This window comes from Eschrichtius robustus, chromosome 17, assembly GCF_028021215.1.
Source record: "Eschrichtius robustus isolate mEscRob2 chromosome 17, mEscRob2.pri, whole genome shotgun sequence".
Taxonomy (NCBI): Eukaryota; Metazoa; Chordata; class Mammalia; order Artiodactyla; family Eschrichtiidae; genus Eschrichtius; species Eschrichtius robustus.
This window is the reverse complement of record NC_090840.1, coordinates 75789709-75805469: the sequence shown is the minus strand read 5'-3', so window position 1 is coordinate 75805469 and position 15761 is coordinate 75789709. Positions and strand designations below refer to the sequence as shown.

At 38.6% G+C, this 15761-nt stretch overlaps 1 protein-coding gene across 5 annotated transcripts in view; it reads left to right on the top strand.

The window, feature by feature from the left end:
- The window catches only part of CYRIB (CYFIP related Rac1 interactor B), a 147040-nt gene extending 132117 nt beyond the window's left edge, over positions 1–14923 (top strand). For 4 of the 5 annotated variants that reach the window (XM_068526018.1, XM_068526019.1, XM_068526017.1 and 1 more), the window contains 7 exons: positions 723–859; positions 2284–2361; positions 4364–4480; positions 5408–5487; positions 7126–7252; positions 8701–8771; positions 14229–14921. In XM_068526018.1, coding sequence (XP_068382119.1) covers positions 723–859; positions 2284–2361; positions 4364–4480; positions 5408–5487; positions 7126–7252; positions 8701–8771; positions 14229–14292 — 674 coding nt within the window. In that variant the 3' untranslated portion in view covers positions 14293–14921. Of the gene's footprint in view, positions 1–722; positions 860–2283; positions 2362–4363; positions 4481–5407; positions 5488–7125; positions 7253–8700; positions 8772–14228 lie in introns of all 5 variants that reach the window. The other variant, XM_068526021.1, reaches the window with a different exon arrangement.
- Positions 14924–15761: the final 838 nt, after the last annotated feature.

The window sequence follows — 15761 nt, the reverse complement described above, 5'->3', positions numbered from 1 at the left end:
CTGAATAGGATCTACCATTGTTTTCTGATTCTGCAATCTGTAACTGAAATAGTTTGATTTCTGTGATTTTTTTTTTTTGAAGTGCAATCAGTATTTCCATGTTTAAATGGAATATAAAATAAAGTGCTACGTCTGGCATTCCAAAAGTAGCAGTTGTTTCAAAGGAACAGTTTTATTTATATAATAAATTAGAATATTTATATTATGGTCCTGAGATACCAAGTTCTAAAACACTCAGAGAGCTAATTATTAAAGCAAATATTTGGTTTCCTTTAGTAACTGAAAGAAAGCAGTTTGTGTTTATAAATAAACAGCATATTCAAAGTATGTGAAGTTGGTAATTCATTCACACCCATGTACCGATTTGTCTCTGTGGCCACAGTGCCCCTGAAGAAGTTACTCAGCTGTAGTAACAGTTAACCATTTCATAAAAATCAACACAGTAGAATGTGAAAATAATATAAAATTTGTCCTTTGATCCTGGTATCTCATTCAAATTCACATTCCGCATGATTTTGAATTTGTGTTTACAGAAATTGAGTTAGTCACTTCAGGGTTTCTATTCTAGTAAACAGTGTTTAGTTTGAGTGTTACGTTTAGATAATCTGGCTTTTAAAGAGACCTTACTTTTATGGGAATTGAAATCAAAACATTTTAAAATCGCTCACGTTTTAATAAACAAATATCAGATGCAAACAACATTGTAATCTTTTTTTCTTTAGAAGCAGCATTAAGAGGTCTTCTGGGAGCCTTGACAAGTACCCCGTATTCTCCTACCCAGCATCTAGAGCGAGAGCAGGCTCTTGCTAAGCAGTTTGCAGAAATTCTTCATTTTACACTCCGGTTTGATGAACTCAAGGTAGGATTGTCCTGCTGGTCCTCATTGTTATGGAAATCAGGAGTCTTTCAAAGAGCACTAGGAGGAGATGCCTGGAGACCTTTTTAAAATGTGTTTAAATGCCTGCTGGTCCTTAGCAAAAATGCAGGATTTAACAATTATGCAGGCCTTTTGGTATATACATAGCAAACAGCAAATTACCCAATATTCAGTTTTCATTTTTTAATTTATTTTACTTATTTATTTTTTGGCTGCACTGGGTCTTCGTAGCCGCGCACAGGCTTTCTCTAGTTGCGGCGAGCAGGGGCTATTCTTCATTGCGATGCAGGGGCTTCTCATTGAGGTGGCTTCTCTTGTTGTGGAGCACAGGCTCTAGTGGGCTTCATTAGTTGTGGCTCGCGGGCTCACTAGTTATGGCTCGCAGGCTCTAGAACACAGGCTCAGTAGTTGTGGCACACGGGCTTAGTTGCTCCGCAGCATGTGGGATCTTCCTGGACCAGGGATTGAACCCGTGTCCCCTGCATTGGCAGGCGGATTCTTAACCACTGGACCACCAGGGAAGTCCATCAGTTTTCATTTAACTTCATTTTAAAAATCATCTCTGAAACAACAATATTGACTTTTTCTAATATATTTTTTTCTGCTCATCCCCACTTTTTTCAACATTGTTCTATATAAAAATGTTAAGATATTTTTTTTCTCTCTCCCATCCCTCTCCCTCCCTCCCTCCCTCTCTCTTTCTCACCACCCTCCTTCCTATCTACCTACCTACCTACCTACCTATAAATGTCCTTTTTGCTGGAAGGAGTGAGAGTGTAAAGAAAGAAGCATTAAATTCCATATCAGGAGACCTTAGCTCCACTTTAGGCTCTGGCACAGTAACCAATTATGAAGCAGGTCCTTTGACTTTTCAGCACCTCAGGTATCTTGTCTAGAGAGTAGAAGAGCTGGATTCCTAACTGCAGCATTTTATCAACATTGTATCATAGACAATTATTCTCTTTTATTAATACTTTGAGCACAGATGATTTGTATATAAAATTTTAGTCTGTTTGAAGACTGCCCTGTTGACCATATATATACTTTATTGTAATAACCCAAAATAAGTGCCTACACATTCCTTTTTGTTTTTGTTTATTTGGTAATATCATTTTTGGTAAACAACCTTTTAGTATATTACCTGAAATTAATGAAAAGAAAGAAAGTATACTGACTGTGACTGAAAAACAGTGTGCACGGTCTTCTATGTTCAGTAATGACTGAATACGGTGTTATGTAACTTAAGTGCAGATAGTCATCTTGGATGATAACGGTTTTAGTTCTTAAGATACTACAAATTAGGGAATGTTACTTAACTAATTATAACTATTTAGTAGATCTTTCGCTTAATTTGTGTACTATATTTAGTAAATAATACCTTTTTCTTTCATAAATATCTTCTTTAGATGACAAATCCTGCCATACAGAATGATTTCAGCTATTATAGAAGAACATTGAGTCGTATGAGGATTAATAATGTTCCAGTAAGTTAATGCTTTGAATTACAGGGTGGTAATAATAATTCAGCTCTCAATTTGTTCAGTTTAATCTTTTGTTCATGCATTCATTCATTCAGATACAGCTAAAGCTAGTAGTAAAGTTAGTAATTATGGCCATCCACAGCTGTGGGAAGAAAGAGCAAAATGTAGCAAACCATGTTGTTTTTACCTATTTTTCCACCCAGTCCCTTATTCCATAACTAATTCAGTAAAATTGCTTTTTGCCTACATAACATTGATACTTACAAAATTTCTCTTTGTATTCTCATTTTAACTGCACGAAAATTGTGTGAATTAGTGGTTATGAGTTATTTGTCCCCATATTCTTAGAATGGAAGAGTCCTGGGGAGAAATTGACCAGGGACAGGAGAAATACTAACACTGGCAGGAAGGGAAAGTGAGGTCCTGGACGTCGAGCATGTCCGTGTGTGACGTGGCTGTGTGAGAAATGGCTTCTGTGCCTGTGCTTGGCCAGCATAGCATCTCTTCTGGTTTGTTAGCGTCTTGACTCCTCCTCGTGTTAAGCTGTTTAATACCCTTTTCTCCAGGACGTCAAATGCCAGAAGTAAAACCTTAAATATGAAGAAAATACTATCTTTTTCTCTAGATATTTTGAGGACCTATCAATATATTGTGCTAATTGGTATGAAAAACGGAAAATTCCTAGGGTCAGGCCTGGCCTCAAGTAGATAGTTTAATAAAGAAATACTATATAAGATTGTAAGGAGTGATAAGTGGCATAAGAGGTTAAAAGAAAAAACAACCAAAGGAGACCATTGAATAAATATTTTATGAAGTAGTTGCTCTAAGACAGGCCTGGATTGGAAGAAAGATTTCTTTTCCATGAAGCCTCTGGTATATGCATTAGTTTGCTTTTGCATAGACCGGTTTCTTCTGTGAGGCTGACCTTATCATCTGTCTTTTCCATACTCACCATGTAAAATAAAATAAAATACAATCACCCAATCCTCTATTATAGCCATCCTGCCATGCTTCAAGGGCAAAGGCATTGAAATCATCTTTGTACTGTCTTTTGCTCTCAGTAATTATAGGTAAATCCAGTCGTTGTCAAGTGACATCTCTCTCACATCTCTTCACTGCCCCCCTTTCCATCTCTTTGTACTTCTATCCCAATTGAGAGCCTAATACGCACTCTCTTTTTGGCAGCCATTCTATAATAGCTGTAGAACTTATTTTCTGACATACAGTCTCTTTTTGGTACAATCTGCCCACTATCATTAGTTAAATTTATTTAGAAGATTGACTTAATTGTTATTCCTTTCTTTTGACACTGTAAGTGGCTCCCCATTACATATAGAAGAAAAATACGACCTTAAGCTAGGATTTCACTGAAGCTAGGATTCAGTCCTACCCCAGCTTTGCTTTCCAGCCCTTCTTTCCGTAGTTGCTGTCCCTTATTACACTGACTACATTGACTTACACTCTACCAAGCACTTGAAAGCGTGCTCTTCCGCCCGACTGGTTGGAATACCTTGTGTGCCTGCCCATCATCACCTACAAAAAAACTCTTCCGTGAGTCCACTTTAGTTTCTTCCAGTCTAACTTAGTCTTCCCCTCACCCCCTCTTTCATCCCTTGTCTCCTAGCATGTTATTGTGGCTGCTGTGTGGGTACTTATGTGCTCCTAATAGAGGCAGGTACGATGTCCTAGGCATCGTTCCATCCTCCATAGCATTTAGGATGATCCTTTGTATACAGTAGGCAGCCCATCAAGGTTTTATTTAATTGCTTAATATCATTTAAAATATTTTTAAAGAAGTTAATCTTTTTAAAAATGGCTTAATATTATTTTTAATCTTTTTATTTTTAAAGAGTATTTAAGTATTGTGTGCATTTGAGGGTCTAAAATATAAGAGTATTTATTAGATTAATTTAACAAGCATTAGATGGGCACCCTGCCTAGGCTCTTTTATAATGTTATTTAATAACTTATGAACTGACATCAAGTGTCTTTATTTTCCACACAGGCAGAAGGAGAAAATGAAGTAAATAATGAATTGGCAAATCGAATGTCTTTGTTTTATGCTGAGGCAACCCCAATGCTGAAAACCTTAAGTGATGCCACAACAAAATTTGTATCAGAGGTAAGCATTGCCTAGGACGTTATTCTTTGTGTTGTTACTCTTCTGCCTGTCTGAAGATAGGATGATCTGAGCGAGACCATGACTTTAAAGACCATCTAAGCTGATAGACTGAGATGCACTTTGTGCACTGGGTCTGGTCCTCTTCCCTGAGGCCCACGTGTGCACATCTACCGCCTATTTGCAGTCGCCCTTTGGATGTATAAGCCACACCTCAGTAGTACCATGACCAAACCGAAGTCTTGATTGTTTTTCCCAATCCCGCCTTTTCTCCAGTTTTCCCTATCTCAACTAACAGTAACACTGTGCAAGCAGATAACTTAAGGATTATCATCCTAAATTCCTTCCTTTATCTCACCCCCTATATCCACTCCATCAGGCAAGGCAGTCTTATTGGCTCTTCTTACAAGATATACCCTGAATCTGAAAACTTAACCCTTTGCTACCTCTAGCTACCTCTCCAGATCAGCCCACCACTTTTCACTTGGATTTCAGCATTCATGCTCTGACTATTCTTATTTCTTCCACTCTTGACCCACTGCAGTCCTTTCTCCAAAGAGCAGCCAAGTAATCTTAAGACATAAACCACATTCCCTTCCTCCTCTGCTTAAAATGTTTCCAGTGACTTCCTAGGATCAAATCCAAGTACCTTGTGGCTATGAGGCCTTGTCTGCATATTGTGGTTGTTTCCACTCAGCTCTAGAATGTAAGGGCTTCTTGGGAGAAAGGAGGCTCTTAGCTGTTTTGCTCATAGCTGTATCCTCAGAGCTTAGGACAGTACCTAGAATCTAGTGCATTTTTTAACAAAATTAAGAGTAGGAACCAAATTTTAAAGTTGCTAATTTTTAATGTTTTGCTAGATTTTAAATTTTTCTTGAGTAATAACTGTTTGTCACTCTTACTTTTTTTGTTCTCCATACACTTTTACAGAATAAAAATTTACCAATAGAAAATACCACAGATTGTCTAAGCACCATGGCTAGTGTGTGCAGAGTCATGCTTGAAACACCGTGAGTATTCACTGATCTTTTTCACTTTAACAGTCCTGTTGAAATGATTGTCCAGATGTGAATAAGTTGTATTTGGAAGGTGGAAATTAAGTATATCCCAAGTATGTAATGCTAACATATGAACAAAACTAAAATAATTTGACAGCTTAATGTAAGTTCTAGTTAAGCATATAAAGTACATTTGATTTTCAGGTGTGTCAGACCAGTCAGACTGACTTAGACTCCTCAGAATAGGGATTTTTTTGGGTGCTTTTTTGGGAGTAGGGGAAGAGCTTAAAAGCTCATCTGGTTATGCCTCTCATAAACATTATCGTTCCCTTTTCGTAGAGAACTTTGCCTTTTTTTCCTAGAGGGCTAGAGTTGTTCTACTTATCCCTTTCTCTCAATATTAGGTCTCAGTCTTCTTTTTTTTTTTTAAACCCAACACTCACCTAAATTCTCTTCTGGGTTCCTCCTCTCTCTCAAGCCATTTGTAACATGTACCACAGTGTTTTCTGTCTGGATTTTCCTGTCAGCAGGCAGAAAGAATTCCTCCTGTGTTCCTGAATAATATATGGTTTTACTAGATAACTTCAGTTTTTGTGGAGCTTTTTATTTTCCAAAGTACTATTTTATGCTCATCTTATTGGAAAACTTTATGAAGTAAGAGGGCAGCTGCTAATCATCATATATCATCATTCTCATTTAGGGGAGTAGGGTCCTGGGAAATGAAGGGGCTGATGCACAGTAGCTGACCTCACACGTGTGCTTGGATGTCTCCATTCTGGTTCTGGACTCTTTCTGCTATGCCATGCTGCCTTTTATGTAGACAAAAGTGCTATTTCCTTTTTCCCATTTGAGAGAAGAATATAATTGAATTTTAGGAAATTAAAATTCAGTAATACAATAATGTGTTTACATCAATTTAGCCCCTAAATAGCAAATGTACTTTCCCTGTTAAGCTAGTGGCTTTTTCATCATATTGGTGATGACAGCCTTTCAGAGCAGCCATCCCCAAACTTTTACTTAGGGCCACTTTTTTTTTTTTTTTTTAATTATTTAAATTTTAATTTATTTTTGGTTGCGTTGGGTCTTCGTTACTGCGCACGGGCTTTCTCTAGTTATGGCGAGCGGGGGCTACTCTTCGTCGCAATGCGCGGGCTTCTCATTGCGGTGGCTTCACTTGTTGCAGAACACTGGCTCTAGGCGTGCAGGCTTCAGTAGTTGCAGCACGTGGGCTCAGTAGTTGTGGCTCGAGGGCTCTAGAGTGCAGGCTCAGTAGTTGTCGCGCGTGGGCTTAGTTGCTCCGCGGCATGTGAGATCTGCCCGGACCAGGGATCAAACCCGTGTCCCCTGCATTGGCAGGCGGATTCTCAACCACTGCGCCACCAGGGAAGTCCCTGGGCCACTTTTGATTTCTCTAAAATTGTCTCATCTCCGCTGAGCAGAAGGGGTAATATACCAACGTGCATACAGAGACCAGAATACGTAAGTGATAACTGCTCCACCCCTGTCATTTCTCTGGGAATCTCATTGCAGAGAAGGTGGGGCTATAAGCTTAGCGTCCCTTTTAGATATCGACAGAATACAACTTTGAGCGTCAGTCAGCTCATGAGTTTGTGATGTGCCTCATCCATCCATATCTTTTCTACCCTCCAGGGAATACAGAAGCAGATTTACAAATGAAGAAACAGTGTCATTCTGCTTGAGGGTAATGGTAGGCGTCATAATACTCTATGACCACGTACATCCAGTGGGAGCATTTGCCAAAACTTCAAAAATTGATGTAAGATATTTGTTTTATATAATTACCAATAATTTCCATAAGTGGAAACCATAGGCTTTTATTTAAAGAGCTGGCAAGCTGCACTCTGTCACAGAATTTATTTTTATAGTTTGTGATAATAGTGGATTTTGGTTTCCTCTCTCGCGGTATTTCTTATAGCCTATATACAGATGGAATAGAATGATTGAAGGATAACTGTACTGTCTTTTAGAGTATCTCCTCAATACTGATAAGTGATACTTCTGCATATTTGGCAATATATGTAAATAAATAATCAGACATAAATTTTTTTTTATTGTATCCTTTCATTCCTTTGGCCAAAGCCCATTTTAAGTGATTTACTTACAAATGTATATTAAAAGCTAGTCGACGTGCCTCAGTGAAAAAAAGTTGAAGACTGCATATTTTCCCTCCTCCTCCCAGTCATAATGTTTTGTGGCTGTAGCCTGGGTTTCTCTACTTTGTAATTTCTCTCCTCACTCTCACATCTGGTTCATAAAAATTATAACCTGTATTTTACTGAGAATTGTCTTCCAGTTACCCTTTGACAGCTAGTTTCAGGCTCTTTGCATTTCACATGTAGACTACTGATGACTAGGCAGTCTTCTTGCCTTCGCTCATATCTATTCTATGTAAAGAGAACTAAGTCAACATTTATTGAGTGATTACTGTGTCCCAGGAATTTTAACATTTGTTCTCTCATTTAACTCTGAAAATACTCTTAGGATATAAGTGTTATTTTCCCTGTACTAACAGAGAAATAAAGTTTAGAGAGGTTTGTAATATAATTGCTAGTAAATGGTACATGGATTCTGAACCCACATCTCCATGGCTTCCAAAGCCTGTGGTATTTCTACTGTGCTATGCTTTTTCACGATAATCAGCCTCACCTTCCTTACAGATCATCTTCATTGAGTTGTTCCCTTTCGAAATAGCCTGTAACAAGTCCCTGCCGCCATCCCCATCAGTTCCAAATGAGTCCTCCTGGCTTTCGAGGCCCTCTGTAAACTCCCCTGTGCGAGTCATCTCGGCCCTGCCAAATACTGTCCTCTGCATGTCATGAACTTTATTACTTTTGTCATGGGATTCGTCTACCTGGAAGGTGTCTTTTTTCCTTACCAGTGTGTCCATTCCGTCCTTTAAAAGGCTACTCAACACCTTTTCCAGGAAGTCCTCCCTTTAGTAAACCCTTAGTTTTCTCATTAGTGTGGGTGGTGCCTCAGTTTGTCTGATTTGGTCCCCAAAAAGTTTTGTTTGATTGACAAACTGAAAATAACACTTGGGTAGATTTTTTTCCCCCTATTCTAAGGATAATTATTTTGACATTTCTAGTGTGTAATTTCTCATGAGTGCATAGTTATGGAGCTGGTTTAAGTATTAACTATTTTGAGAATGAATGTTAGATGAAAAATCGATGTTTTACCTTTTCTGTTTCCTTTTCTACTTAGATGAAAGGTTGTATCAAAGTTCTTAAGGACCAGCCTCCTAATAGTGTAGAAGGTCTTCTCAATGCTCTCAGGTGTGTATACATGTAAAGGTATATATGTATAGAACAAATGTATTAAGAAAATGCTTCAAAATATGAATAACACATGAATATAAATGTTAGAAATGTGAAGATCTCATTTTGCTTATTGGTAATCTTGCTTTCAGATATTGGTTACAATATTTTTCTAATGAGTGTGTGTGTTTGTGTGTGTATAAATTAAAATAGCAGCTTCATTTCTTTGCTAAAGAGTTTGGCTTTCACTTTTTGCCCCCCTTGAAGCAAGGATTGCTTATTTTTTTGTTTTTTAATGAAAATAATTGTAAATAAGATTCAGAAAACGGGAAAATTTAAAGAAAAAGAAGGAAATAATGAAACCTCACTATTTTGAAATAAACCACTATTAACATTTTGGTATATATCCTTCCAGAGTTTTTCTTTTTTAAACACTTGTATATAGTCATAGCTCTATATAATAGTTAATCTTTTTACAAAATAATACCATACAAACTGTTTAATAACTGACTCTTTTCCCTTAATATAGTATAATTACATTGCTGTGTTCATAATACAGATCTCTTATTTTTGTGCATTTCTTTTCTTTTTTTTAAAAAATGGTTATTTATTTATTTATTTATTTATGGCTGTGTTGGGTCTTCGTTTCTGTGCGAGGGCTTTCTCTAGTTGCAGCAAGCGGGGGCCACTCTTCATCACGGTGCGCGGGCCTCTCTTGTCGCAGAGCACAGGCTCCAGACGCGCAGGCTCAGTAGTTGTGGCTCACGGGCCTAGTTGCTCCGCGGCACGTGGGATCTTCCCAGACCAGGGCTCGAACCCGTGTCCCCTGCATTAGCAGGCAGATTCTCAACCACTGCGCCACCAGGGAAGCCCCCTGCATTTCTTATAATATTTCTTACAAGGAATATAAAGTAGTCAGTCATTATTTGATGTCTTCTCAGCTTAGACTTACTTGATTTAGTTACTGAAGCTCCTAAGGATCCTGTAATTTTTTTTTTTTTTTTTTTTTTATATTTTATTTTTGGCTGTGTTGGGTCTTCATTTCTGTGCGAGGGCTTTCTCTAGTTGCGGCAAGCGGGGTCCACTCTTCATCGCAGTGCACAGGCCTCTCACTATCGCGACCTCTCTTGTTGCGGAGCACAGGCTCCAGACGTGCAGGCTCAGTAGTTGTGGCTCACGGGCCTAGTTGCTCCGCGGCACGTGGGATCCTCCCAGACCAGGGCTCAAACCCGTGTGCCCTGCATTGGCAGGCAGACTCTCAACCACTGCGCCACCAGGGAAGCCCTGTAATATTTTTAAAGGAAAATATCAGCACATTATAACATCTTGACTACAGATATTTAATTGGTAGTATAAATTCCCTAACATAAAAGATGATTTGCTTGTTACTTGATTATTTTGTGTTTGAACACAAAAATTATATGAATGCAGAAATACTCATTTAGTGACTTTTTGAGGTCATAGGCCATCTTTGCTTTTCACTGCAGTGCATTGTAGTTCACATAATAGAATAAAATGATTTCCAACTTAATATTATATTCCCCACATGTTTTGTGAGCAAAACAGATTGTTATTCCTTTTGGATACTTAGTCACCTGGTAAGTCATAAAGCAAAATCTAGGATGTGTCATTTCAGCTGAGTGGAACCATGAAATTATTAAGATGATGAAAAGTACTCTATAAGCAGTGACTGCTGAATAAAGGAGATGTATTCTAAACGAACACCAAACGCTTAAGGAACGTAATGTAACAACAACAAAAATTCTTATAATGTCAAATTATTTCAACCGTTAAGCCTATCAAAAACCTTAAGTTTTTACTCTGGAGATTTCTCATTGGTTTTACCAGTATTTATGGTTTTGTGAATCTTTCCTACTTGGTCCCTTTCTGAGGATTCCCTGTGTCCCAGTCAGCCTGATTTTTCTCCCAGGCCCTTTCTTTCTGATTGGTTAGACTCTTCCAAAGCCAGCAAGTGACAGGACATTTTCTTAAAGTAAGAGGTAATAGAGGTCAAAGAGGTTTTAGTATTACATATTTCTTTACCCTGAAGGGACTGTGCTTCAAACATTAATTTAAAAACTCAGAGTTTACTTTTATTTTTCAAAGTGTAAAAGTAGTTAGGTGTAGGGAAAAGGAGGGCAGTGGCGGTGAGTGAAAGGGTGCTGAAGTCTCCCACGCAGCAATCTGTGTTTGAGGGAAAGAGGAAGAGAGGCACCACTGAGGCAAGAGCCACCTGTTGGTTTTAAGTTTTCTTTCCAAATGTATAATGGAAATGAGAAAATAAAAGTTTGTTGCAGAGATAACTCTTGAACTGTTTTTATTCGTAGTGAAACACATATTCTGTGTCTGGTTCTTAATTTTCACCTGGGAGGTTTTGTAAAGTTTATCAGTATACTTGTTGCTATGTAGTAGTGGTTATAATTAGTATCATTTTTATGTCACTGTACATTTACAGTGCAACTTCATGTCTGTGGCTTTATTGAATCTTTACCACAGCTTAGTGAGGTAGGTGGTGGGTATGGGGTGTTGGGGGTATCTCCATCATACAATAGTTACCTTAAGCTCTTGAGAGGCTTAAAGATTATATAGCTAATAGGCATTGGAATCTGTTTTCAAATTCAGGATTTTATTCTTGAAATCCCATATACTGGATGCTACATCACTGAGCCTTAGGAGTACCATGAGACTGAGCTTCAGTGTACTTTGGAATTATCTGGATGGAAAGGGACATGCAGATTCCCAGGTTACCACCTCCACAGAGTCTCTTCATTAGGTCTGGGGTGGGGCTCAGGCACCTCATTTGATAAACACCCTGTCTGTTGTAGATAATGCTGAAATTTTGAGAAACACTGCTCAAACTAAAGCAACCTAACCCTTAATATGTTTCACTCAGAGCAAAGAAGATACTGTTAAGAAAGCATTTCGGAATTCCCAAAGTGCTGTGCAAGTGCTGTTATTTCTGCCTCTGCAAAATGGAACACATTTTTGCTGCATTATTTTCTTTTAGTGAATAGCTTATTTATTAGAGATGCTCACTCCATCATTTTTCCCAGAGCCAAGTTTCAAATAGGAGTGTAGTTGCATATATATATATATATATATATATATACACGTTGCCTATTTTGAGTGCTTTTCTGTGGTAATGATATCGTTCCCACCAGCTTATACTATGTGCTTAAGAGAAAGCAACGAGCCATGTCTACATTTTACAGGTGGGGAAATGGAACCAAGTGCCTTTGATTAAAAGAGAGACAGAAAGTGAAAGCTAGAGCCGGGAGTTAGGTTCAGTGCTAGATAATTGCCTTCTTCCTTAAGTTTAAAAAGAAAGGTAAATAATAGTTGTTTTTCTTCAGTAGAAAAGTCATATGCACTTGGAAAAGGACTTTGTGTTTATGCATAAAGTAAAATAATACCATACATGTTCATACATTATTTTCACATACGTTAGATGCCATTGGCCTTTTCTTGATAGGAGTGGGAGGATGCGACATGCCTCTGGATCGGCTTTGTCCAGGAGGCTCTGAGAACTGCCGCAGCTTGTGATCACATCCCTCGGGAGGAGCGAGAGCTCATATCTGGGTAGCGAGGAAAGCGCTCACCGCTCCTGCACGGGCGCAGTGCACTGCTGAGTAGTCATGCTTTACTCTGCAGTAGACATTTTGTCGTGCCTGTTACTTGGCTCTTTCCACTGTGCAGCTGTGTAAAGGAGATGGAAACAACAGAAATGAAGGAATGGATGTTGAAAAGTCTTATTTCCTGGCATCAGTAGGATTATGTATAACGATACATGCGTTATCTGCACTTGGGAAATAAAACAGAAAGGTTAAGCCTTTGCTACATCACCTACCACTTAGTGTAAAAATTCTCCCGTATGGAGTTTTCTTTCAGGCTGGCTGCTTAGCTTCTTGTCTTCCTTCCACAAATACTAATTGAGTACCTGTTACGTGCCAGGCTGGTGTCTGTTCAGCAATACGAGAACAGTATGGAGGTGACCTCTGAGTAAAATTGTAGAGTGTATCACAGACTTACTAAAGCACATATTTGTCTCTTTACTCTCTTAAGGATTTACTTGAGTTGAGGTACTTTCTTCAATTTTTAAATTGGTTTGAAATGAACCTAACGAGAATTGAGTTTAAATTTCTTTAACAAAGAGAGACCATCCATGTGTATCTGCTTAAAGAGATACATTTCTTAAAGATATGTGAAATGCTTGTAAACCAGGTTAACTGATCCAGCATTAAAGTTCTGTGTGAATTATCTCCAAAATGTATCCCACGTTCAGGCATTGAGCACCTGTTTCCGTTGCTCCGAATCTGGTCCAAGCCTTGGTCACTGGGACCCTTCCCCAGCCCCCTGGCTGGCCCCTCTGCTGCTCCTTCTCCCTGCGCTTCCCCCTCAGCAACCAGAGAGGAGTCACACATCACCCCCTTGCTCGGCATCCTCCGCTGGCTTTCATTAACCTCAGAGTAATCTCGAAACTCTTCACTATGGCCTATAGTGTCTGCGTGACCTGGTCTGTCTTTGCCTCTAAGGCCCCACCGGTACTTTCCTCCTTTGCTCCTAATACCCCTTCTGTAGGAGTAGTGTATTATCATCTTTCTCTCTCTGCTAGGTGGTAAGCTCCTGGAACAGTGCCTGACACACAGTAGGCCTGCTTATTGAATTTCTGCCATTAAAAAGAATCCTGTGGTGAATCTTCTCATAAAATACTAATCACTCTTAGGGATTCTTTTTTAGGTTCTTAATATGCATTTACATACTTAAAACAAAACACATCTGCCTGGAAATAAGGCACTTAGAGAACTGAAACATTTTGGGATATGACAGAACCATCATAGTTGAACTGTCTGAAATACAGAATAGAACAGGGGTTGGCAAACTTTTTTTTGTAAAGGACCAAAGAATAAGCAAGTATTTTAGGCTTTCTAGACCATGTGTTGTCTGTCACAGCTATTCAGCTCTGCCGTTGTAGCAAGAAGGTAACCATAGACATTACCTAAATGAATCAGCATGGCTCTGTTCCAGTAAAATGTTATAAACACTGAAGTTTGAAATTCATGTAATTTCTATGTTAACACGAAATACTATTTTTTGACTTTTTCTCCCAACCATTGAAAAATGTAAAAATATGCTTAGCTCACAGGCCCTACAAAAATAGGTGGTGGGTTGGATTTGATCCACGGGCTCTAATTTGCCAACCCCTGATATAGGACAACAATTATTTTCCTCTGAAAATAGGTAGTTTCAACAAGGTAGTTCTAAATAAGTTAAACAGCCATTGGATATTCTGTTTAAAAGGTGAGAGGAGCATAAGCTAGCAGGACCTGAACAGGGTTAAAGCTGGAATGAAAAGGCATAATTTTGTGAGAGAAGATTGCCTGGCCAGTTGCCTCTCTTACCATAATTATAGAACCTGATGCAGGTTATGTTTGTTTGTTTTTTAACTCCCTAAAATTGATGTTTTTTCCCTTTTAGGTACACAACAAAACATTTGAATGATGAGACTACCTCCAAGCAGATTAAATCCATGCTGCAATAACAGTTCTGGAATAAGCACCTGCTGTAGACAGAAGACAGTATTCTGCAGTGACTGAGAATGCACAGTTTTTAGTGATTGCAATTACTATCTCATTTACTCTTGCTTTTTATTTCTTTCCTCTGTTCCTCTCCCTCTTTTTTAATCATATTCTTGTTCTTAAGACTTCTTTTCTGTGCCAAAATCAGTAAAGTTATACTCTGAAGGGATGTTATCCTTTCAAACAGGCCATCTAAGGCAGCTAATTATGCATTGCATTGGGGTCTCTACTGAGAAAAATTCTGTGACTTGAACTAAATATTTTTAAATGTGGATTTTTTTTGAAAACTAATATTTAATATTGCTTCTCCTGCATGGCAAAACTGCCTATTCTGCTATTTAAAAACCCTCAATGACTTTATTTTCTACTGCCGCTTTTTTCATGTGCAGCCAAAATGAAAATGTTTAAATTAACTGTGTTGTACAAATGGTACCCAACACAAACTTTTTTTAAATTAGTAAGACTTTTGTTTAAAGTTTTAAGTTTGCATTTTGACTTTTTTTGTAAGGATGTATGTTGTGTGTTTAACCTTTATTAACTAATGTTAAAAACTGTGATGTGTGCGTAGAATATTACGTATGCATGTTCATGTTTAAAGAATGGCTGTTGATAAAATAAAAATCAGCTTTCATTTTTCTAAGTGTGGCTTGGTTTACTGGTGTTTTGTTTTTAGGCTTCTAGAGCTTTCCCCATGTATATTTTTATGGAACGTATATACACATTACCTATTTTTTCCTTCTTTTAGAGGAGGGCTGGGTCTTTTTCTTTTTTATCATTTTAATTGCTTTTAAAATCTTGCTAAGCGCAGTAAGACTAGTGATCTTGTCATACTTGACTTTTATCCTCGATTTACTCTTGTATGGATGTAGTGACAAGGAAAACTACACTCTTGCTTGATAGGCATTTTCCAGGAGCGAGAAGGTAGCAACTTGAAACAGAGTGTGGAGGAAGAACAGTCCTTATGACTGGGAGGAGAGTGAGTATACGAGGGAATTCCTGGGAGAAACAAGATCACTTGTTTCAAGTGACAAGAACAAGGAAAGAAACAAGGAAACTCGCATGCTTTTATTACTTGAAGATCATAAAACCGTCATCATGAAATCTAAGTGTCCTGATGGGGAGAAGCTGCTTAAAGCTTGTCTAGTTCACCCGTGCTAGTTTAACAGTTAACTGGGGGAGAAAATCCCAGAGGATTCCATCAGAACCTTCTGGCTTAGTAGTGCCAGGTCACCATGCCCACAGCCCTTCATGATGGAATCCCTGTTGACCTCTCTGGCCTTGGTCTCACTCTCTCCCACCCACACCCTGCTCCCAGCCGGGCTCACCTGTGTGCTGCTCATATCGTTCCACGCAGTGTCACGCTTCCGTAACTCGGGTCTGGCTGGTCCCTGAGCCTGTCATTCACTTCCTCCCGCGTGTCCATCTGATGAAC